We start from the raw sequence: 24,758 nt of genomic DNA, 5'->3' as shown, positions 1-24,758 counted from the left end.
TTCTAATTTACTATTTTTCTATTTTAGTTCTTATATTTTTAGTTTAATTCTCAATTTTGTATATTTTTTAATTTTTATATTTAATTAGGTAATCTGTTTTAAAATCATCTATCATATGCTTAAACAAGAATCACACATTGATAGATTTGATACAATTAAAATCTCTGATAAAAAATAGTCCAATTTAAGAATTGGTGACTTATTTATTTAATGTTTGGCGAACGTTTCCGATATGAAATGTGTATTATTGATATAAATACAGGAGATCTTTCAATTGAAGAGAAAGAAATGTTTATCTATATTTTTTTTAGTTATTCATTTAAACTAATGATTTGGATTTTCAATCTTTATGTCATGGAATTGATGTGTAATTTTATGGTTGATTTTTGCATCTTGATGTATGGGAATCAATTTCCATTAATGATAATCAAAATGTATGGTTTGATTTTTTTATTACGTGAGCTTGTGTCATTTGTTAGTGTTAAGAGTACAAATCTTCAAAAGTAAAATGGTAGAGATGCGCATCCAAATTGGTTGATCATGCTTGCAATTTGGAAGGGAAAGATCTAATTATAGAGTAACAATTATCATTTTTAAACTAATTTTTTTTCTCAAAATTTTATACAAATTTACGAGGATTTTTTTTCTTTCTCCCGAATAAATAAATAATTTAAATAATGGCATCCATAGAAAATTCAGGTTGGGCATGAGATTATGATCCAAAAGTGCACCAACCAGGTCCACTCAAACCTATGGCTCCTATTCGACCAATTAACCACTCCCCATTCCTAGTAGTTGGTGCACCCATGCACGCACCACACAATTAATAACCCAAAAAAACCAAAATAATAAAAAAAAAACTTTGCAATTTCGTAGGAGATGCTCAGGAGCAGCACGCTAACACAGAGTGTTACAGTCACCTGTGTTCATCACAGTCACAGACAATGGTTCCAATCAATTCCCGTAAATTATAGATTCTGTGACGCTGCTCGGAACTCTCTATCATCCTACTCCGCCATCTTCAAGTGGAAAAGAACGGCTAATTATAATCGTAACCGTTCTGGAATGGGAACCTTCACCACGCGCGCGTTGGCGCAGCCGCTCCAGAACGCCGACGAACTCATCGATTCCGTCGAGACATTTATTTTCGATTGTGACGGTATGTTACTCCAATCTCCCAACTAAAATAGTTCATTTTGTTTTGAAAGAGTTTCATTTCTATAACTACAGATTTCTACACTATCCCTTAATTAGAAATTAATTTATGTACTACTTTTAAAGTAATTTTTACAAAAAAATGTTTCTGATTTCCGTCAACCGATCAGAGACCAACACAAGCGAATCAATTGTCTTGTCACAGGATCATTCCAGCTTGTCTGGGTTTCACGTTAATAGATATTGTACAGAGCATTTGTTTACTGAACCCTCGCAAAAGTGACCAGATGAATTGATGGAAATAAATGGTGATAGTTGAATTTTTGTGAGTTCCATCAGGGGAAAATTACAATATCAATGACTCTTGCTTGTTTTTCTGTTTTCCTTTATTTATTCCATTGCTTTCTTTTTCAATTGATATTGACATAATGCTACCTTCTTACTAGAGTTTCCTTTTCCATTAAAACTTACTAATTTGCAGGAGTTATATGGAAAGGTGACAAATTAATAGAAGGGGTGCCTGAAACGCTTGACATGCTTCGGTCAAAGGTTCGTGTACTAATGTAGGCACTAGGCCATTACTTGCAAGTGTCAATATTAACTATCCTTCAATTTGTTATTGTTCTTTTTAAGCAAAAAGTCTGAGATTCGGGTCTCTTGATAAATTTGCTTAGGGCAAAAGATTAGTTTTTGTCACCAATAACTCAACAAAGTCTAGGAAGCAATATGGAAAGAAGTTTGAAACACTTGGCCTGAATGTCAGCGAGGTTAGTCCACATTTGTTGTTCCTCACTTTGTTTGTTTGTACCGAATTAGTTTAGTTAATAATAATGAATTCCTACTCTTTAACTCCTGTGTTATTTCAGGAGGAGATTTTTGCATCATCCTTTGCAGCTGCTGCATATCTGAAGTCCATTGATTTCCCAAAAGATAAAAAGGTAACATATATCATCTTTTGCTTTGTACTATGATCCAGACTAATATTAAGTATTTAATCAATCAAGTTAGGAGCTCTTGTAACCTAAGATGGGGCACCAGATAAAATTTAGGAGTAAATTTTAGTTAACCCCCCCCCCCCCCCCCCCCCCCCCTTTTTTGGGAGATTACATTTGTCAATTTTTTGTTATTTTCAAAGAACTTTGTGTAGGATCTGTGTGCAGAGGAGGGGATATGTGCGATTCATGTACAGAGAAGGGTATCTGGGTGTAAGGGCAATCCATAAAGTAAGGGATGCTAGTGTAATTTTCCCAAACTAGGCAATTGTCAGTGTAATTCCCCTAAAATTTAGAAGTCCACAGATCTTACATTCAAGTTTTTATCTGTTTGATACTTTTTGCCTTAATCTATCAAGGCTAAGTATCATTACAGATATATATTTATATAAAAGATGATATACAAACTAGTTTATATTGATATAGTTGATCAGTAAAGGGTGCACTTTGTTTCTGCATTGGATTTTTCTTCCAATGGTTTTGTTTAGCGTTTTCTCTCAACATTTGTTGAAATTAATTGACTCTACCCTTATAATTAAGCCCAAAATTATTTAAGTTGGACCTTTAAAATGTGTCATTTCATCTGTGGTGTTTTCTGCTAGCAAAAAGTTTCTTGTCTATTACTTCTGTTGATATAAATTCAAATTACATGAACTTTAAATCACTTAATTCCTCAAATGTGAAATGTGCCCTTTACCCACATGCCTTTGAAAAACCTGCACCAGTAAGCAGCACCTTCTTTTTTTTTTGGTGTAACAAGTGATTGTTTAAAAGGGTATAGGAAAAACTAGGAAAACTGTAGAAGTAACCATTAAAAACTCCTTGCTAAAAATGATGTAATACAAACTTGGTTTTTTATAAAGCCTAGTGGGAAATGGCTTTGAATGATCCATGAGTGGGACAAGGCTTGGTTGTTGTTGTAGTAATGGAGTGGTCCCTACTGCTAGTTAGATTACCATATGACACATTTTGAACCTAGGAAATTAAGTGATCCATGTAGCCGACCCCACCTAGTGGGATAAGGCGTTGTTGTTGTTGTTGTTGGGGCCAAGCTTAGGATAAGTGAAGTTATCCTTATTTGTTTGTGTTATACTGTTATAGTAATTGCAATCCTGAACATAATGCTTGCATGATTTATGTAATTGTGTGTATATTTCTTGAGCAGTAATTTATAACATTATCATTTGAATTATGTTACTCTTTAATGGTATATCCTTCACAATCTTAACTATTTCTCAGACTGGTGTATAAAGTCGAAAGTAAATGATTGATCTATGATCATGATTTAGGTTTATGTCATTGGAGAAGATGGTATCTTGAAGGAGCTTGAGCTTGCTGGATATCAGTACCTTGGTGGGCCGGTATGTATTGGGTTGTGTATGCAAAATCTTTACTGCCTGCTCTTTTATTTACTTTTTAAATTTGATCGCATGGCACTGTGTAATATCATTTAATTCTTTCTTATTTTTCAAATCAGTTTAACTGATAATGCATATACATCAGATTTGAATGATAACATGGCGTATAATAGTCTCACCATCAGATGGATGAGTAAATGAGTTTTGGAGTAAGAGAAGCAGAAGCAGGGCGCTTAAAGTCTAACAAAACTAGTAGATGATGTACATACTTCTTTTACGTGCTTCCAAGGGAAAAGGAGAAGATAATAAGATAATAATTTAGCACAGAAAAAATATTATCCAGACAGATTAACTTTTTTTCATATCATAACCTGCAACAATAAAAAATTTAGATATAAGTTTAGTCATGAGAGGACATTAAAGGAGTTGGTCATTGATAAGCCGAAAAGGAGTCAAAGGACATTTACCCATGCATACCTCAGAGGACATTTCCTAAGAATGAGAGACAGTACTTTAAAGCTGAATTTAGTACAGATTGTTTGTATTATGGCTTAGGTAAAAGATTCTTGTGTTGTGGCTCAAACTTTTCTTATTCTAATGAAGAAGGATGATCTAATTGCGTTGAGGTTTTGACTTTTGATGCATCAGTTTGTGATTTGAACATTTTCCTTGTGTAAAATTTAAGTTTTTATTACTTTAGAATTAGTCTTATGTATGAATCTCTATTCCTTTTCTATATGCATGTTCTTTCTTTAGGAAGATGGTGGGAAAAAGATAGAACTGAAGCCAGGATTTTTGATGGAGCATGATGAAGATGTATGTACTTCCTGCCTTTCTTGATAATTGGCAAAAAAAATTGTATAATATTATTCCAAGTTCCTAAAAGAATGTGTGTATTATTAGGTTGGAGCAGTTGTTGTTGGATTTGATCGCCACTTCAACTACTATAAAATCCAGTAAGATTTCGAACACTGACACTGAAACATTACACAGAAATGTGTATGCGCCCAAGTTAGAGACATATGACATATCAGCCTTTTGATTGAAAAATCAGAGGTCTTGTTATGCATTGATATTTTTTTTATAATGTTTCTATTTTTCTTAATGAAGTGTTTCTGTGATTCAGATTCAAAAGACAGTTTGTTTTTATTCTTTCAAATTTGTACTTGTACATGCAGAAGATATATATATATGTTATGCATTGACATATATATTTGTTTGTCGTCTATATCTGGCTTTTATGAGCATGGAATATTTTACTAAATTACCTGATCTTATATGTATTTTAAAATGTAATAATGTTTGTCTCGCACCCCTTTATTGGGTCTAAGATGAGTAGAAGGAAGAAAAAGATAGAATGAAAAGGAAAAAGGAAGAGAGAGAAAGTGAGAGATGATGTTTTCACTTGGAAAAAGAATAGAGATAGAAATAAAGAGATGATAATATGACAAAGATGGCAATTCTATTTTGAAGTTATGCTGAGGTGAAAGAAACTCTTCATGGGTTGTTAAATATTATTTTTTCGTTTGTGATGAAAGGTATGGGACACTCTGTATACGTGAAAACCCTGGATGTCTTTTCATTGCTACAAACCGAGATGCTGTTACTCATCTCACAGATGCTCAAGAATGGGCAGGTTTGTCCTTCCCTCTCGTACTATTGATTTTATTTACTACTTTGTACATAATAATGTATAATCTACTAGTTCAATTTTTCTTTATCATGCTACAATTAGAGTTAGTGCAGGTTGCATTTCAACCAAATTAGCAGTTCCTAGCAGGCTCACAAACCTGAAAACAGTTCAACACAATCAATACACAGTTACTTGTTATTATCCCAATAGTTAATCATTCTTTAAATTGTATTCATAAAGCTACTATAATTTGTTCTTGAATTTCAGGTGGGGGCTCAATGGTTGGCGCTATCAGTGGATCTACTCAACGTGAGCCATTAGTTGTTGGAAAACCCTCAACGTTTATGATGGATTACTTGGCAAACAAGTAAAGCTCTCGATTACCTTATTCCTTATTCTTAGTTCACGATACATAAATTGTCTATGGCATAAATAATCTGACGTGAGTGAATGTCATTGTGTTGCATAATGTTTATGCATTGTCTTCCTAGGATAAGACATGTTAAGTCTAGACCCAAGTCTTGATCTAGTTATACATTTTTGCAACATACCATCATTTCTCCATTTTCTATCCCTAAATCATCTTTGTTGCTGTAATGGAACACTTTCCCCTGCTTTTAAAGTGGTAACAATAAAGAAAGAAATGTTCATGCCTGAGGTTGGAGTGGAGATTTCTATTGGGCAAGGTTCCATTGCAGATTATTATATGATCATTTTCTGCTTCCATCGAACTGTCCTATTTATTCATCACAGATTCTTAGGCACAGATGAAATGTTAGTTTCATAGTTTTCAACGTGCGAGGACCCCCATTTAGGTGGGCACTGGGAGAAGTCCACAGGTGCCCCATGGGTAGGGGTAGGGAAACACAGATGAGAAAAGGGGCAAAGCACACATTTACATGTATTTTTCAATGTAATGTGGCATGCAAACATTATATATGCATGTTTGTTCATACACACATGTTCACACCTTATAAGATTCATTAGTTTACAGTTAAATAAAACGGTTTGTTAAGGGTAATGGTTAAGAAATTATAAGTTGAAAGTTTTTACTAGAAACTGTAACATTTAATGTCACAAATGCGCCTCTTGATTTTAATATAACCTTTTTTATTTAAGACAATGGATAGTAAAATTGTAAACAAAATTAGTAAAATATTTTGCTCTAAAGTTTCCCTTAACTCTTGTATTCATTGAACCACAGATTTGGCATTTCGAAGTCACAGATATGTATGGTTGGGGACAGATTAGACACTGATATCTTGTTTGGACAAAATGGTGGTTGCAAAACTCTTCTTGTGCTCTCAGGCGTCACCACACTGGCCATGCTTCAGAGCCCTAACAACTCCATACAGCCGGACTTCTATACCAACAAAATTTCAGATTTTCTTTCCCTGAAAGCTGCAGCTGTATGACTATAATATTTATACAGTATCCCCAAATGGTGGTGGGAAAAGTCATGTATTTAAGAAGTAAATTGAATTTTGTTCATTCCTTATTTATTTTTATTAATCAATACTAGTTCCTAAGAGGACTGAAAGTAGGCAACAAAATGACAAAATAAAGTCTCTCAGAGACTAGTCTTAGTGAATGAAAATAAACGAGACTAAAAATTTAATTATATATATAATTATATATATATATATATATAATTATTTATAATTTTCTTAATCTTATAATTCTTATTTTTTAATAAACAAAAAATAAGTAAATAGTGACTAATAATTTTTTACTTTTAATATTTATATGATCTAATTTTGTTAGTTTTTAAATTTTCATTTTATTTTTAATAAATTCATTTTTTTTTTAATTTTTGAAATGAGACAACATCTTATCAATACTTATATACTAATATATTCAAACGCTTTAAAATTGTTTAAATAAATTTCAACATGCATATCCAAATGCTAATAGTTTGATAAATTTTAAGTACTTATAATATAAGCTTTTGTATATTAAGAACTTATTAAATAAGATTTTAACTAGATTTATTCAAACATGCTCCTACAAGTCTTAAGTACACATAAGCTGATACCAAAGAGATAATTTGACAATCTCAACCGTTCCGAAACACAACTTCAATTTTTGGATAGTTAAACTTCTGATTTACTTTAATAGATTTTTTTTAAGAGTACAAAAAGCTTAAATTAAACCTTAACCCATATACCAAACTAATTTTTGGATTTTTAAAATGAGTTTCATGGTTTATTGTTATTGATAGTGTAGAATTATTTAATTATAAATTATCATTAACATGACTTTTAGGAAACATTTAATAGGATCATGATTATGAAGAATTTATAAAATATGTTTGGTTAATCTTAATATATTTTTTAAAAATTAAATATTCATGCAAAATATATAACTAAAACTTTTTCTTCACTTGGAAAAAAGTTGAATACCTATCCCTCTCCTTAAAAATATTTATGTGGGAAGTAAGTTAAAATTGATTCTTAGGAATTATAAAAAAAATTAGGCTTCTTAAAGTAATTATCAACAAACTTATCTTACTATACATAGAAAATTATTGGATGATGATGTAAAAAAATTTATAAGCTCGGTTTATGACCATTTTTTCTCTTTTAAAATTAAACACGTTTCCAACCAAGATTGAGGTTTAACAACTCCAAGGCAAACCAGCGTTTGGTTAACGACCAAAAACAAAACATAATGGCCACAAGAAGCTTCTGTAAGAGAAATTTCTTTGGTGAAAATGAGACCATTTCCATTGCGAGTGAAGACGCTGTGCAGTTCTTCATCAATAATGTAAACAAGCTCAGCAGTTGTTGTTGGACAATGGAAAACGGAAGAATATATTGTTGCTGTCTTTTATTGTCCCACATCAGTACAAATTTTAAAAATTATTTTCTTTAAATGCCTCTTTATTAGTTATGAAATCAGCTTTTATTAACAATTTTTTGAACGGAGTAAAGGGTTATTAGTTGTGAGGCTAATACTGAGGAAGGAACGGAGCTGTTAGAGAAAAATAAAGAGAACCATTTTCACACTATTTAAAAAAGGATTAACATGGCTTTGAGGGGGGAAACCAAATACTAGTATTAAATATACATCCCAAATTTTAATATTATATATAATGATATTAATTATTTTTGATATAATTAACTTATTAGATTAGTTGGTTAAAGTGTTACATTAATAACGTGAAGGACACTTATTTAAGACCTACATGAGCCTTTTTTTTTAATTTCATAAAACATTTTTATTTTTTTGAAATATACTAGTTGGAGAAAGAAAATCCCCATAGATTATTTTGATCCTTTGTCCTTAAACCCCACGAAATAACCAAACTTACAATCCATATTTTATGTTCAAAAGATATTTTTCATGGTTCACTATTTTTTTTTTAAAAATCCAAACACTCACTTATGTATAGAAAACTACATACTCATAAAAGAATAAATACAGTTAGATAGTATACAAATAAAAGTAGCCATTATTTTCAAATTATTTTGTAAAGCATATTTTTAACATAATATTAACAATATGAATTGCTAATGAATTACTAATCTGTATAGACTATGCATAAGAATATTTTTATTTTTCCGAAATATGCTAGGTGCAAAAAGAAAATCCCCGTAAATTATTATGATCCTTTGTCCTTGGACCACACGAAATAACCAAACTTACGATCCATATTTTATGTTCAAAAGATATTTTTCATGGTTCACTATTTTTTTTAAAAAAAATCCAAACACTCACTTATGTATAGAAAACTACACACTCATAAAAGGATAAATACAGTTAGATACTATACAAATAAAAGTACAGAAATGATGTACCTTGTCCCCGAACAGTTAAATTACAAGGTGCTTTCTGTTACATAAATCTGATGCCTAGAGAAAGCAGAACATTCTTACATGGAGGGATGCGTTTAAACAACATACCAGTACAAATTAGCATCTGTCAGTTACAAATTATGACATTTTACAAAAATATATACATTAGGACCCAGAATAATCAATAGGATGGTACAAGTGCCCACTTCAACCCCCCGGCCATTGAAGAACTAAAACTGAACAGCTAAATCCTATCTCCAAAAAATTATAAATGAAAAGCCACAGCTAGAATCGGGGAGAAAATGTTGAAAATATTATCCCAACCCTGCAGATTCCAGCCAAAGTGCCAAACTACCACCGAATGGATCTTTACAACTATATCTGCCACTCCTACATGAGGTTTCAGAAATCTGACTTCATAAGCTTCATTCGAGGTTTTATGCTAACATTGGCAAAGGGTTTTGTCTGTTCTACATGGACATAATCCCTTGTCTTGAGAACCTGCAATCATGGTTGAAATTAAATATGAACCAGAGCAAAAGTTGCTAAGTAAGCCTTTGAAGAATTCAAACAAAGCATATTAAGAAGCACATCCAAGGTGTGAAAGCACTAGAAAAATCTCACAACATAAATGTGAGCTGTGACCCTCCAAACAAATATTCAACTAAGAACTAGCATTAAAATTAAATCAATAGAACATGTTTTATGACCCAGATTTAGAATTTGAGACACTGTTCACAGCACAATTGGTGTTCAGCTCAACATTGTTTTAAGGGTACTGACTCCGACTTGCAGAGAGATTGGGCAACCCTGCTAATTATTAGTTTTTCTCTTTCATTCACGTTTACCACCATCTCTCTTGGGTGCTTTCAAAAGATGTCATCCTTGGCCCATTGTTAATAATTTCTCTCTCTTCATCTCCAATAAAATATTTCAATTATTATAATCCTAAACATGAGATGTTAAATTAATGCCACAAGATCATTAGACAATAAATGTTGTATATGTAGAATAATTCTCAACAGCATACCAGAGTTTCAAAAAACATCCGAGATGCTTCCTTCCGTGTTTTACCAACTAATAAATTGTTAAGATGCAACTCCTTTCTTCCATGTAGATCTTCCTTATCAAACACAGTCTGCAGATAATTGGCAACAGCCCTGTTGATAAATGCATTAGTTAGCTATTGAAATATAATATACGTGAAACCAGGAATCACCACAGAAAAATCTTACCAAACTCAAATGAATTTACACAAAATTGAAATATGATCCTACACAATCCAGATCCAGATAAAATACATTTCAGTTCATTGTTAAATGTTACTTTGTCAAGATGACTTAAAACTGAATCATCTGCACACAACCATAAATTACGGGCTTCTTCCAAGTGAAAGAGGCCTTTTAATTGCAGATGCAGTGACTTGGCCATATTTTCTAGGAATCCATCCCATCTAAGGAAATGGCTGGGGGGAATTTTAAAAGAAAGGAAAGTATTCCAACTGTACTAAGTGTAAGAAAGAACTCATGTACCACCCACATAGGCACAGCAAAATGTAATGATTAGCAAAACAGCAATGAGGGAAAAATAGTGCAATTATTTTCTATGCAGAGAAAGGTCAGTTACTGGAGTTTTGTACAAACAAACCTGGTTCTGGAAGACCATCCGCTATTTTCAAGGTTAGTTCCTTCAGCACATGATTGATAATCATCATCATCCTCAATTATCTCATCATCACCAACATTCAAAAACCCTGGGAGCATACACAGAATGAATTAATACAAATCAAAGAAACATAAAAAAAATAGCAGTAATAAAAGCTTCAATCTCCTGCTTCACCAAAGCCTAAATTTGTCAGACATTAATATTTATTTGCATATTCCCAACTAATTGACAAGGGTGGAACCAGTGTCCACTAACAATAAGCTGCACAAAATAACTTCTATTATAAGAGTCATGAAGGAAGTGTGGAGGAAAGGAAGCCGGCATCTAAAATGGAGATTGATGGACTCTGGGCGATTAATCGGTGATTAAAATTAACTAATTAATTAGATGGCAGAAGGCTACTTGATAGACAACTATACATACTCTCCTACTATAAATACAGCTTTTCTACAATTCCAGGAAAAGGAAATGGAGAGCCTTCTAATTGTGGTAACACTCAAGTGGTTACTCTTTGATTAGATCAATTCCATATGGTTATAAATATTAAGGCACTTTCTTAAAATAAACCGTGAAAAGCATTTAGAACTTAAAATAAACCGTGAAAAGCATTTAGAAGCAAACCTGTGTCATTAGCAATCATGTCATTTTCCTGCACCATATAGCCATAGAACTCAATTAGGCAAGAAAAAAATAGTAAAGAAATATCACATAAACAGCATCTTAATTAAAACTGCCTAGCCAAAGGCTAGTAACACATCACATTTTGTTTCAAAATCAAATTTCAAAGATACTTATCTGTCACAGCAATGCAGAACCATAATAATAACAGATATTTAAAACACTTCGGTAGAAAGAGAACATGAACAAGCACAATTAAAAAAAAGTTTACAGGTTAAAAAAAGAATAATGTCAACGGTGCAGTTTAAGGCAATGTCAATGAGAAGCGGCAGAGTGCAAGAAGTTAGGGAATTGCTGGTAGAATGGAGGGCCTTTCGAGTAAGATGAGGCGCTCAACACTACTACCTTAATGATAAAAGTGGTGGGCAGAATTGTTGCAATGTTAAAAAATACAGGCTATGACTAGCATTACTATGTTCCTGAACCTTAGGAGCTTAGGGTTACCTTACTGCATCATATCTCTTTGGTACCAAATTTAATTTTAGGGCTGCTACTTCTATTCACAACGAATGTAAGGCTTGAGTAGTTAATTTATATGGAAATCAATGAAATACAATCCTGCATGCTTCTTATTGCACTTATAGCTTCAATAACATACTGCATGTTAGGCTACAGCATATGTTGAACATGATCAGCTTCAAGAAACAACACTAAAAATATGGCATGATAAGCACCAACTGCTTCAGGAAATAGCACTAAAAATAGGGCATGATACAAAGCAACAAAATATTGACAAGACAGAAAAGGATTGAAGTCAAAACACATTAGTCCCAGCAAATTAGCTTTAATTGTTGTGAGAACAAAGAAAGTGCAAAAAATGATATATGAAGACCATCACTTTCAAAATCCAATTCCCGCTCCTGCTTAAAATCAAGAACTCACTACCAAATTGTATTCAACCATGTCCAGCATTACAGTTTCAATTAAAAAAAAATCTTGAAATAAAAACATATTTCTGCCAATAATAATTCTTTTGTCAGGTATATCAGATATGTTAAATGAGTCTAGTAAAAGAAAAAGAGACAAATCCAACAAATAAAATATATGAAAAGAGACATCTAGCTTAAGGCAAACCAGAGAACTTACATCATTCTGATCTACTAAAGGACTCCTAATTTCAGGGCACATTGTACTTTGTAGTTCAGCTTCCTGACAGACAGGGATTTCTTCATCTTTCAACAAACTCTCTTTTTCATCTAATCCAAGTGCTTCAGATTGTAAGCAATCTACTTTAGCATTTTCAATAAATATGCAGTCAGGCCTTGCATCCTTGTCATCACAATCCATGCCAGAAGCAACAATTTGATCCTCATTTAACTGCCCTAGCAAGCTGTTTCCATTTTCCTCCAATGGTAGGTCACCATTAAAGGAAGCCTGAATATTAGTAAATTCATCAGTTTCTGTAGAACCAGTGGCCAAGGATGTATATAAATCATTGGCATCCACACCATCTGTTTGAACTTGTGTTCCAGTTTCCATGCTACACTTAATAGCACCTACTCCATTTCTATCACTTTGATCCTCCACAAAGTCATCCTCTAGAATAGGGATTGTATTCAAATTCTCAGCATTTGGAATGCTCAATATATTTGAATGGATAGAATCAACGAGATCATTGGTTTTATCCATGAGAGCCAGTGATGCAGCAAAATCATTTTCGAAGACTTCAGTTAAGGATGAAGATTCATGCCCAGGGCCAACAGAGCAATTCTCAGCTTCAGAAACTGCAATATTTGCTCTGAGATTGTTCAATTCAACATTTTGAGAACTGTCAAGCTCCTCCACATGAGAAATAATACTCGTGTGCCCATGAGCATCAATATCATGAGATCCCAAGTTAACCTTAGACTGATGACTCTCAGACAAAACAGGTACCTCAGTAGGTTGCACTTCTGCATCTTCTTGGAGTTGGACTGCCATAGGTTCATTATTACCCTCCACTCCATGAATTTCAGTATGTGTTCTAGAATAGGACTCTTGATCATTTGTTTTTTCTACAGAAGAACTATCTAAACCATACTCAATAACCTTGATTCCAGTCAGATCAAATGTCTCATTTCGCAGAATAGTCAAATCAGTAGACAAATCTGGAAGATATGACAGAATTGACATAAGATAATGATAGGTGCAAATTTCAGAAAAGATTATGATGAGGCTATATGTGAAATTAAATTAAATGAAAATAGGTTAACCAAATAATGATGGCCATGTCTCTCATGAAAATATGTTTTTGAAAAGCAATTGACAATAATTTAAAATGAACTGATATAACCATCCCATAGATGCAGAAACAACATTTAGTAGATCACTTTAGTCTGCCCAAATCATAAAAGGTTAACTAGTAAAATATCATCAACAACATTTACTTAATATCCAACTCTAAAAAATATTAGAGATGAAAGAAAATACAATAGAAACCTCACTAATAGAAGAAAGTGTCCTCATTAGAATAACAGTTGATTTGATGCAATGTATGATCATACAAGTATTCCTTTTCCTCATTTCAAAATTAATGTACAACAAAAAAGTTGCAATGCAAAACATAAAATGTACTTAGGATGTGCTTTGTTTGTTTTATGTTATCATTTTCAGTTGATATATTTTCACTAGAAGTAACAAAAATATCACCACCTTATTTTCATTTGTTTTCTGTTTTCAGGATTTTGTGAAGGAAATAGTAAAAACATAAATGAAAATTATTAGTGATGGACATGATCACATTGTTCCAGGGATTTTAACTTGTTTAAGAAGGGGGTGAGAGAGGTTAGAACAAATACTCCAAATAATCAACAGCACAACATAAACATAGCAAAAGGCACAACTCACCCATAAATATTGGTTCATGGAAAAATTCATCCTCCAAAAATTGTCTTTGAATCATTAAAATCTCATGACGAGTGCAAGGAGCTTTTTTCCGTATGCGACGAATGTCTTCCGTATTTGTCAATTGTTGGCGTATTGTACTTCAGAAGAAAAGAGGAAAAAGCATTAGTATTCTGGTAACCAAAAGGAAAATGGTATGCTAAATAAGGCAAAAAACAAAAAATGGCTTGATAAATTTGAAATAAAATGAAATGGGATCAAAGTATTAAAGTAGAAAAAATTTGGGTATATTACAAGTTACAACTATTGCCAGTCAATTTATGCAGCATATCAGTTCTCAAGTTATCCTTTAGAAAATAAAAGTTACTATATGCCTAGCACATAGGACAAACAAGGAGTGACTAATTTGGGACCATTACAATGGGTAACAACTAGTGGAAAAAGTAGAGTTCTAAATAAAAGGGTCTGATATCTTCCCAGGTAACTGGATAACCATCCAATATTGATCCCAGCTATTTTTAACATACTATAAATCATATATCAAGGATACAAAAAAAACTCAGAAGATCTGAAAATTTCTCTCTTCTTCCAACTTTAATAAAACAAAATCAATTGCTCAGTCAGGTTTGCCTTGCCAATTAATAGAGAAAAAAGAATACTTTTAGAATTTGGGTTTGGGCTTAACTCAACCCCACAAAACCGGCTTGTAAGGTGAAGGTTGTCCCTCACTTGTATACTTTATTTTGGCCATATCACTAGTTGATGTGGGATATCCAACAAGTACCAATATCAATTATCAGAAATAGTAAAAAGAAGGGAGAAAGATAGATCTCTCATATCTGAAAGATTAGAAAAATCAGTGACAAACAATATTATGTTTTTCACTCTATTTAAATCAGTATATAAAATGAAGTGTATAGATATGTACAAATGAAAGGATGGAACATAGTAAAAACATACTCGCCATGCAAGACCATCATATCATCCATATGCACCTTCCTCTTTAAGGCACTAGTACGTGGTGCAGAAGCAGAACGAACACGCTTCATTGATGCTATTTCAGGGGCTGCAGGACTGGGCTTCATTTTCAAGACTGAAGACTTTCTACCAACTGAACCAACAACAAATTCTTTCATTCAGCCTCAACCTAATTCTCAAGGAAAATACACACTGTAACCAAATATATAGCAAAAAGCATTAAAAGTCCACTGTTATACCTAATATAGATGACAGTAGATCATCATCATCGGGAACAGACTCAGCAGTTCTCTTGGATTGAGCTCCCGTGTAAGATTCAATCAAATCCATACTCTGCACTGTAAGAGTACTTTCTGTGTAGCTACGTTTTTTACCGGAGATGTATTTTTCTCCTGCAGCACCTGTATGGCCTTCAGTTGCACCCTGATTGTCAGGAGTAGATGCCATCAGCAAATCATTTGCTTCACCATCATGTTGGTAAGCTGAGAGCAACTTTTCAGGCTCTGGCATGTCAGTAGCAGCAGATCTGTTAATACTTTCTACTTTATTACTAAATATCTGACTCTCAAGTTGCATATCAGTTTTCCCTGAATTAGGTGTTTCTTTAGATACAGAAGGCTCCATAGTCTCTTGGTAACTTAAAGCAGGATTTGAAGCATCAGTTACATGACATTTTTCACCTGTAAAAAGTATAAGCAACAGATTACTAAAAAAAATGAAATTTAGGATGTTTAATTATGTCCATCAACAAGATTATACAATTAAATGGAGTAACTTAACAACCAAACAGAATCAACTGAAATTACAAAAAGAGGGTACTATCACTATAATGTTAATTACCCACGCAGAAAAGAAAAAGAAATTTCAAATGGGAAACATAGGTCAAAATGTAAAAGTCAACACAACATCATGGTGACACAATGTTCAATATCGAAATGAGTTCTGAATCTTTTTCTCATTTGTTTTTGCATTGCCCACCAGCATCTTTGGAATAACTTGTTCAGTGTTTTTGGTGAAACACTGGTTTGTCCCAAGGACCTTTAGAAGACCCAGTATGTTCAGAGGATTTGGTAATAGGAAAGATGCCAAAAAGCTTTGGCAGTGTTCTCAGGCTGCAGTTCCTTGGTGTATTTAGTCGGAAAGAAATGCTAAAATCTGTATTTAGAAGACCCTGTAGTTCCTTTTCTTTCTTGATAAATACTTTTCTTATCCAAAGGAAAAAAATACAAAATTGTATTATAAATTTATAGTAACAGACAATGTTATCAAGATCAAGATCCAGCTTAGGATTGGGAGGGGGTTGCAAGATCTTAAAACAAAGGATCGTAACAAGGATAGTAAGATCCTACCAAAAATGTAATTTGTACATACATATGTATATATACACACACATAGAAGATATGGAAAAAGAAAGATATGAATGAAAACAATAAAACAAAATTTGAAATTTAATAACCAAGTCAAGAACAAGAGAGCAAAACAGAGCACGCAGTCACGGTCACAGCAGACAGAGAGGGTCAAGAATGAGAGATACTGAACACACCACAAGCACAGGAGCAAACTATCACAGGAAAGTGGGTCAAGTCGATTCTAAGACGAGAGGGAGAGGGAGAAAGTAGGCAGTGTTCGTCTAGGTCTGAAAATGGGGGAGAAGCAGAAAGTATCAATTTAGGGCACAAAAAATAGGTTAAAAAAACATGTGTATCAAACCAGATCGCGCATGCAAAGTTGCCGACCCGAAAAAACCAAGATTAGAAGAAGGAAAAAAGTTTGATTTCACACCGATCCTACTACAATCTTACTCCAATCCCACCGCTTCACGATTTTACTCACGATCCAGCTCAGAAGTAGGCAGCAAGATCATGAAATTGTGAAAGTTCACGATTTCATTGTGATATTATTAACAACACTGATACCAGAAATACTTGCAATGTACTCATTTCACTTCAGCGGTTACAGCAGAGTAAATGAAGAAAGAGAAAAGTGAATAATTTAATTCAGTGTTTTAAATACCAGATAGTGACGTATGGCAGCTGGCCCCAAAAATGCTATAGTGGGATAGTCACTTTTCTGAAATTTTTAATATAGTTTATATAATGATGCAGGGAATGAAATTATAAAGAAAAAAGGGGTGGAGAAAGTGAGAAACTAGTCATCAGAGTGCTGGATTGAGAGAGAAATGAGGTCAAGAGACGGCGACACGTCATACATGGAAGCGAGGGTTGGGTTGAGGGAGAAAGTGAGAAGCAACAACTTTTTGAATGATTTTATAAGCAAAATATTGTTTGGGAAAGTGAAATTCCGAAAGTAGCCTCCACCAAACATGCCCAAAGTTAGTGTTTAGAGGGACTTTTTAGAATCAAGAAATAGTGCTGCCATCCAGTCCATTACAACCACTATTTTGCCCGCGACAGACACTACACTGAACTGCTCCGCTGAAGTGGCCCCCTGTAGCAGTCAGGGACCACTCCGCTATGCTACACTGCTATAACGGGGCTATAGTCCACTATATAAGACCAAAGCTAAATTAATATAAATCATGAGATATTAATTTGTTCTATAATACCTTCAATAAATGACAGAGAAGGCTGGCCCAGATGGGACATGCATGGCCGAAGGATTGATTCAGTGGGCTGCACAGCTTCATGAGATACATGGTTTAAAGTCTCTGCTTCCTTCAGTTCTTGAGAGGCCTGAGCTTCCTCATCAACAACTTCAGGTCTACCAGGTGATCCTAGAGGACTGATAACATTGGATACTGGAGCATCGTCAAACAGACAGGATTGCCCCTCACTCTTAGAAATTTCAATGTCATTCAGAACTTCATGCTTTGATAATGTGTTACCATCCTGCAAATGACCATCAGATCCTGGACCCCGAGATTCATCCATGTTGTTAGACAGCGGTTTACATGAGAGGTCCTCTTGATCAGAAGTAACATGAGAAGGAGAAGCAACTTTTTCATTGTTCATCAAAGGAGCAGAAACAACAAAATTTGCCAAAGGAGCAGAAACTAGGTTATTGTTTGCCAAAACTCCATCTTGTAAGTCCTCCTCCTTCTCAGCTACATCAGAAGCATTGATCATCCCACCTTCACATTCTGGTAACAGGGTGGTAGGGTAGTCTTTATTGGAAGAGTCCACCAAGGGTAATGACGTTAAGCAATGATCATTAGGTATCAAATTTTCTTGATCCTTCATTACAACCTGGCATGCTAAATGCTCCTGCTTCTCTTTTTTGCTATCCATTTCAACCAGATCGCAGGCATTATCTTCATGATGCAAATCTAAAGAAATATGATTCCCATTATTTTGCAAGGAGCAATCAATTGCATCATTCTCCCTTTGGTGATTCAGCGATTCTTTCTGTGTGGCCTCTAGTGATATTAAATCTGCTGAATTATGATAATCAACTTCATTATTGCCCTGATCCATCTGAGTTCCAAATAAATTTGGCTCTTCCAGTCCAGGGGTTGATGGACCTTCAGCATATTTACTGACTTCAGCAGCAGTGGGTAAATCATCAATCTGTTCAAAATAATTCAGATAACTGATTAAAACCACAAGAAAAGACGGTCGGTTAGTTAACAGAACTGCTTTCATTTCATCCACTTTCCAACAAAGAAAAGAGAGAAAATTGAAGCATGCAACAAGAAATAAAACCAAAGATTGATAGACATGCAAATATTTTAAAATATCAAGTCAATCTTGCTTCCACTGTCTTTCATCTTAAGTTTTGCTTACCTCCGGTTTCTTTTCATCATTTTGATGAAGACTAGCACCAAAGCCATCATGCTCCGAAGTAGCAGCTTTGTCATTTAACAAAACCTGATTTTATCAAAATCAAATTAAAATCTCCAGAGGTAAAATAAGAAAAATGTATGTACAGTTGTACATAGTCAATTTAAAATCAATTATTTTCCACAGTAATACACAGCAATATACTTTGCTTACAGATATACCAAGTCAAATCAAGCATAACAGTGCTCCAATAACCACCAAAGGTTCATACCTTTACTCAAAAAAAGATGGTAGACAACAGCAAAGCATTCCTATTCCTGACAGATAAATGAACAACACAGATCTACGAATACAATGATGCAAATGACAGATTTATATCAGGCATACCAGGCCTGTAAATCTCAGATGAATATATCACTCTAGTATATCGCCACCAATGTGGCACATCTTACATTTATACTTCCTAGTTATAACCAGACAACAAACCATAATATCCAAATCAGTACGCTAGAGCCTTAAAACCACATAGATCACATTTCATCAATCAGCTCTATGCATGGGATGCTGCTGAAAACCAAAAAATAAAAAGACAAATTACCTCATCAAGGTCTAACCCAATTTGAGAAGCATCACCGTCACCAAAGCGCTCTGCAAGACATGTTTGCCATTAAAATTACATAGCACAGATCTCTCCATAGCATATTTAAAATTCACTATCAAGAAATCAGTACAAAGAGAAACAGAAAGAGACAAAAATGTATACTAACCATCCAAGCCAAACTGTGAAGTAGTGTAAACCACACCCTCCATAGAATCTTGCAGTGTAATCTGCTCCCTAGTACTGACATGGTGATCAACATAGTTACTGCAAGTTCACAACATATAAATTCTTCCGTTAATAAACCAATATACCTATCTTCACCATCTTACATAAAATGACCATTTAGAATATAGAGCAATTCTGAAAAAGCACAGCCAAATAAACTATCCTCAACTTAAAAATTCTGGCATTATCATAAAATTTGTATCAGTCATCTAAAAGAACATTATCACAGACAGATGGTTTCAAATGAAATGAAGCAAATTAAATTAGATAAAAACCAACTTGAGTAAAAATGTCCTCACTGAAGTAAGCAATAGCTAAAGCTATGAATGATCATATAATCAAGTATTTAGGAACTAACCCTTGAAGAATGTCATTATCTGGTAGTTCAAAATCATCAAGATCAAAAGTCTCAGGTAAGGTGATGGAATGGTAAGGTGCAGTGGACTCTTCAGGTGGCAAATCAACTGCTGTGGAACGAAAAGCTTGCTTAATCTTAAGCAAGGCTTCACTGCAGTCATCAAAAAGGTAATTCACCTTTCTAGAATATATCCTCACCACACCAAGTAGAAGATGGCTGGACAAACGGAGTGCAATTGGTACTTCAGGGAAAAGAATGGAATCTGTTCATTCATAAAATTGACTAAATAAGTATGAGATGATAAAATATGATCAAAATTAGACAACACCAAATGCAGCACGTTCACGTACAACCTACAAAGGAATATTAATTTCCCTCTTCATGTGCCATAACAAAATTTAATCAATCACAATGATTTCATGCAAGTATAGGATAGTCCTCGCTCATTCCCCATATATAGCTATAACTAATCCTCCTCTCAGATTATCCCAAGTTCCCAACCATTGTTAACTCCTTCTCTTAAGACCGATATATTATTATTATTATTATTATTATTTTGCCTAAAAGAATAATTTCATTAAGATGTTGAAGAGAAGAAAAGCACAACCAACATGGAAGATCAATAAACTAACAATATGCCAAAAAATTAGGGGACCACAAAAGGCTCTAGTTCAGAAACAGTTGTTCACATTTGTTTTACAATGCACTACGGATAGATTCATCTGGAATTTAATATTTTAAGGATTTGCTGACACCTGGGTCCCTTTTATCTAGATCAATTTCTTACAATCAACTTCAGGAATTTCATTTGGACCGAGGGGAAGAAACTATGGCAGTGAGCAATCTGCATTGTTCTTTGGAACATTTTCTTTGAAAAAACATGTCTGTATATTAGGAAATCCTTTTGGCCAACAAACGAAGTTGTTGTGGACTTGTGAGACAAAATTGTCTTTTCTGACTCTCTTTTGAACAGAGCTTATGGTATCTTTCAGTAGGTGTCTGTAGCAGATAAGCAAACGGATTGGAAAGCTCAATGGTAGTACATGTTTGTCTATCTGTACTTTTTTAGTCTTTCAAGCCCTCACATAACAAGGCTTTCTAATCTCTGTGTTACTTTGTACCTTTAGCTATCTATCTATCAAATGTCAAATGAGAACAGTTTTTATGTTAAGAATGTGACAACTGTAAATCTTAAACATACAATCAAATATGGATGGTCAAGATTAAAAGATAGTAATTACAATGACCATTTAAAGAAGTCAAGCACATTTATATTTAAATCTTGACTATTCAAATAAGATTCCATGATCTATTTTCATATTCTCATTTCCCCAATAGCAAAGCAATCTCACTTGAGTAACTTCCTATATTTATGAAAATATCTTATATTATCCTCCAGGTTTAGTTTCCCTATTTCTTCAGTATATCAAAGGATAGGTTACCTTATTTCCTGATTATATTTATTTTACTGACTAATTAGGATTGTGATTAGTATAAATAAGTGTTGGTGCTTTAGGTTTTATGAGCACATCAATACATTATAATACATCTCATTGATTATATTTTATTTCTTTCCTCCCTTTATACCTAAAACCCCATAATTTCAACACAGGAAAAATGTGTTTTTAGTCCCTACCTTTTTTGTAAATCATGGTCAAGGTCCCTGTACTTCCATATTGATGAATTTGGCCCTCAAACTTTAAAAAACGTGGATTTAGCCACTAATTGATTATTTATGGAAATAAAAAAGCCCAAAAATAAGGACTACATCATGACTAAACAAATTTCCAATGGAAGGTGCAGCATCCGTGATTTTAGGTGAATAATAACCAGGAGGCATACATCAAACCACTCTAGCTGGGTCTTCTTCCAAAATTCCCCTAATTGGTTTCCCAATTCCGTAAAGAATAAAAGAATGGTATATCTCAGAGTATTTATAGCATGGAAATAAGGATTTAAAGAGAAACAAACCATAAGAACAATTCAAACACTTAAAGGAATAACTAAATTAAATGCAGACAACTATCATGGTCACAAAATGGCATTAATAATGGTAGACAGTCCTCACACTAGCCTAATAGGATCAGTAAGTCCTCAGCAGAGTCCCACAAGAAATCCTCCACAAAGGAGCATACACAATGCGGAGGACTTCTTGTGGGACTGTGCTGAGGACTTACTGATCCTATTAGGCTCCTTTTTCAGTAAGTCAAGTCACCCTCTTCTGAGAGTGTTCTTTCTAGCCAGTCACCTTATACTATGCCTTTTGTAGTGTTTTCTAATTTCAAGTACACAAAAGGGCCCTTCGGAAGAGCTTATAGGGAGCTTATGAAAATAACTTACTTATGACTCTCATAAGTTCTTTTCAGATTATTTCTATAAGCTTCTTTGTGTAGCTTATCAAAATAGGCTCCTTTTAGCTTGTTCCAAAATGTTTCACAGGAAAATTCACGGCATAAGACCTTACGTGATAAGAGCCTATTGAACAACCACTTAATTAAGTTGTTTATCCAAATGCACCCATGCTCCCTTAGGCATAATCTATTAAGCTTCGATTAGAAATTATCGCATTGCCAGGTTTCTAATTCTAACATCCTTCACTTTGTTCTATATTCTGCCATCCCATTCATCATCTAATTTGGTCTCAGAACTACTGTTGTTTTTTATTCCTGTAGATAGCAGAGAATGTAATATTTAGAATCCCTAGGAAAAACATTCTCAGTATCCTTACATATTTTTCCCCTCAAAAGAATATAAGACACTCTCTTAAGCTTGAACAAACTCAACAATACATGAAACAAGAGACTTCTAGTTTTTCTGCAAATAAACAGAACCCCACAAAAGTTGCTATGAGCAAAGCACCACAAGGATGACGAGAAGAAAAACTCTAGCAACAAGTAACAAACAACAAATAAATCTTCAGAAAATACTTCAACCACTTAGATCAATAACTAATTAACTACACAAATGCCCTTGCCAATTCACTACCCTCCTTACCACTCTCAAATCCCACTAAAGTCGTTACCTGTTACCCTATGCATAATTACAAGTCTAAGCAGTAGCTCTTGTTTTAGTTAGCCTATTGGTACAACCCATCAATGCTCAAAGTTAGTGCCACTGTCACCACAATAGCTCTTTCAATTTCCACAATTAGTGGAGAAAGTTTTCACATTCCAGAAAACCCATAGCTGCATAATTTTCTTAACTGTAACTAATAACTAACTATCCACATAACCAAAACCACAACGATTAAATTAAACCCCACAAGGTAATCAGATCAGGAAACAACAAAACAAACTGTTGCATCCTCATTAAAACAAAGCCTCCTAAAACATTAATTGCAACCATAAATTACACTGCTAGCTAACAAAACAAAACTCTCCACGCATTAAAAACTCAAATTAAAAAGCGCGGAACAAAACAAACACACCTACGGAGACGCCAATGTCGGTATCCGCCACCTGGTTCTTCCGGAGCTTCCTCTCCAAATGCGCAGCTATCCATATAGTCCCAAGTGGCCCTTTCTTGGCCAAAATAAACTGTGAGTAAAACATCCCTCTTAGCTTCACAAATTCCCCACTCCACAAAAACAACAACACCAACGTTCGTCAAAACCTAAATCCCCATCACAAAACCGAATTCGAGAAACCCTAATTGAACCTCATCGGTCAACAAACGCAACACGATACGACTCCTCCAACAATCGCGTGAGAAACGAGAGCAACGAATCCGCGTTGGGGAACGAAAGGAAACGAATCCAAAGCTCACCAGAACGGCGTCATTCGTTCGCCGAAACGCGGAGCGAGAGAAGAATTGAAATTGAGCATAGCTTCGAAGTGGAAAAGAAAACCCTAGGTGGATGAGTGGGAATTGAAATTTGGGGTAATACTAATTTAGAGTGAGTGAGGGTGGTTCCGAAATAAGTGGGAATTGAAAATTGAGAGTGAAAATTGGGAGAGATTGAAATTTGGAGTAATACTAAGTTTGAAATTGAAATTTGAACAGAAATGAGAGCGATCTTTGTCTGTGCAGCGGAAAACCGATTCGGTTTCGGGTTTGATATAATTTTCCAAATATAATAAGTCAAACCTCTAAATCTAATCTAATCTCATTTTGAGGAATGCTATTTCCTCCGAAGTGAACAAATCGAATAAGAGACGGAACCATTAAAACATTGACACTTGTCAACTTATTTTAATGAGAAGATTTATTTGATTTAACTGTTTATAAGTTTTCTTTCAAACTTACTCCTACCCCGTCCACACCCCTCAAGGAAAAAAGAGTGAGTATCACAATTCTTTTTTTTCTATTTTAATTTAAATATTTTTTCTCAAATTTTTTTTAAAGTTTTAAAGATGAGAGAATAATAAGTGGGTCACCTATCCTATGTGAGAGAAAGAAAGAGTTATGTGGGAGAAGATTTCAAAAGCATAGAAGCATACATGAGGGATCAAACTATGTTTTAATAAATAAACGATATGAATGTAGGTATAAAAGATAAAACCCCGTTAAATAATTTTATGATAATTTTGTTTGTTTATGGTGTTATTTTTTCTTTAATTGGGTCAATATAAATAAAGAATAAAGAAATGTGTGTGTTCCAATAACAATAACTAATGGTGTTAGTCAAGATCATTTGATATTTATGGAGAGTAGATTAGGAAATATACCAAAAAAATGTGTGAGCTGCAAAAATGTGACCATCATCCATGATCGCACATATTGAAGATGAAATTAAAAATTTTAACTAAGAAAATG

At 34.0% G+C, this 24,758-nt stretch overlaps 2 protein-coding genes across 2 annotated transcripts; one reads left to right on the top strand and one right to left on the bottom strand.

Moving 5' to 3' along the window:
* The first annotated feature begins 708 nt into the window (after positions 1–708).
* Positions 709–6,678, top strand: LOC114396766 (phosphoglycolate phosphatase 1B, chloroplastic-like). Its single transcript, XM_028358915.1, has 10 exons — positions 709–1,159; positions 1,637–1,704; positions 1,830–1,922; positions 2,022–2,093; positions 3,437–3,508; positions 4,262–4,321; positions 4,409–4,461; positions 5,044–5,141; positions 5,406–5,505; positions 6,343–6,678. Exons 1-10 carry the CDS (start codon positions 880–882, stop codon positions 6,551–6,553), a joined length of 1,107 nt encoding a protein of 368 aa, XP_028214716.1. The 5' UTR covers positions 709–879; the 3' UTR covers positions 6,554–6,678.
* A 2,205-nt stretch (positions 6,679–8,883) lies between these two features.
* Positions 8,884–24,105, bottom strand: LOC114396593 (sister chromatid cohesion 1 protein 4-like). Its single transcript, XM_028358657.1, has 14 exons — positions 23,431–24,105; positions 20,004–20,265; positions 19,587–19,684; positions 19,418–19,467; positions 18,823–18,906; positions 17,646–18,606; positions 15,319–15,759; positions 15,062–15,212; positions 14,105–14,241; positions 12,365–13,365; positions 11,222–11,249; positions 10,583–10,688; positions 9,966–10,095; positions 8,884–9,436 (listed from the first exon to the last, which is right to left on the bottom strand). The coding sequence occupies exons 1-14, from the start codon at positions 23,552–23,554 to the stop codon at positions 9,338–9,340; spliced, it is 3,672 nt and encodes a 1,223-aa protein (XP_028214458.1). The 5' UTR covers positions 23,555–24,105; the 3' UTR covers positions 8,884–9,337.
* Positions 24,106–24,758: the final 653 nt, after the last annotated feature.

Source organism: Glycine soja, chromosome 18, assembly GCF_004193775.1.
Source record: "Glycine soja cultivar W05 chromosome 18, ASM419377v2, whole genome shotgun sequence".
NCBI lineage: Eukaryota > Viridiplantae > Streptophyta > Magnoliopsida > Fabales > Fabaceae > Glycine > Glycine soja.
The sequence above is the reverse complement of the archived record's forward strand: the minus strand, read 5'-3'. Positions and strand labels throughout refer to the sequence as shown.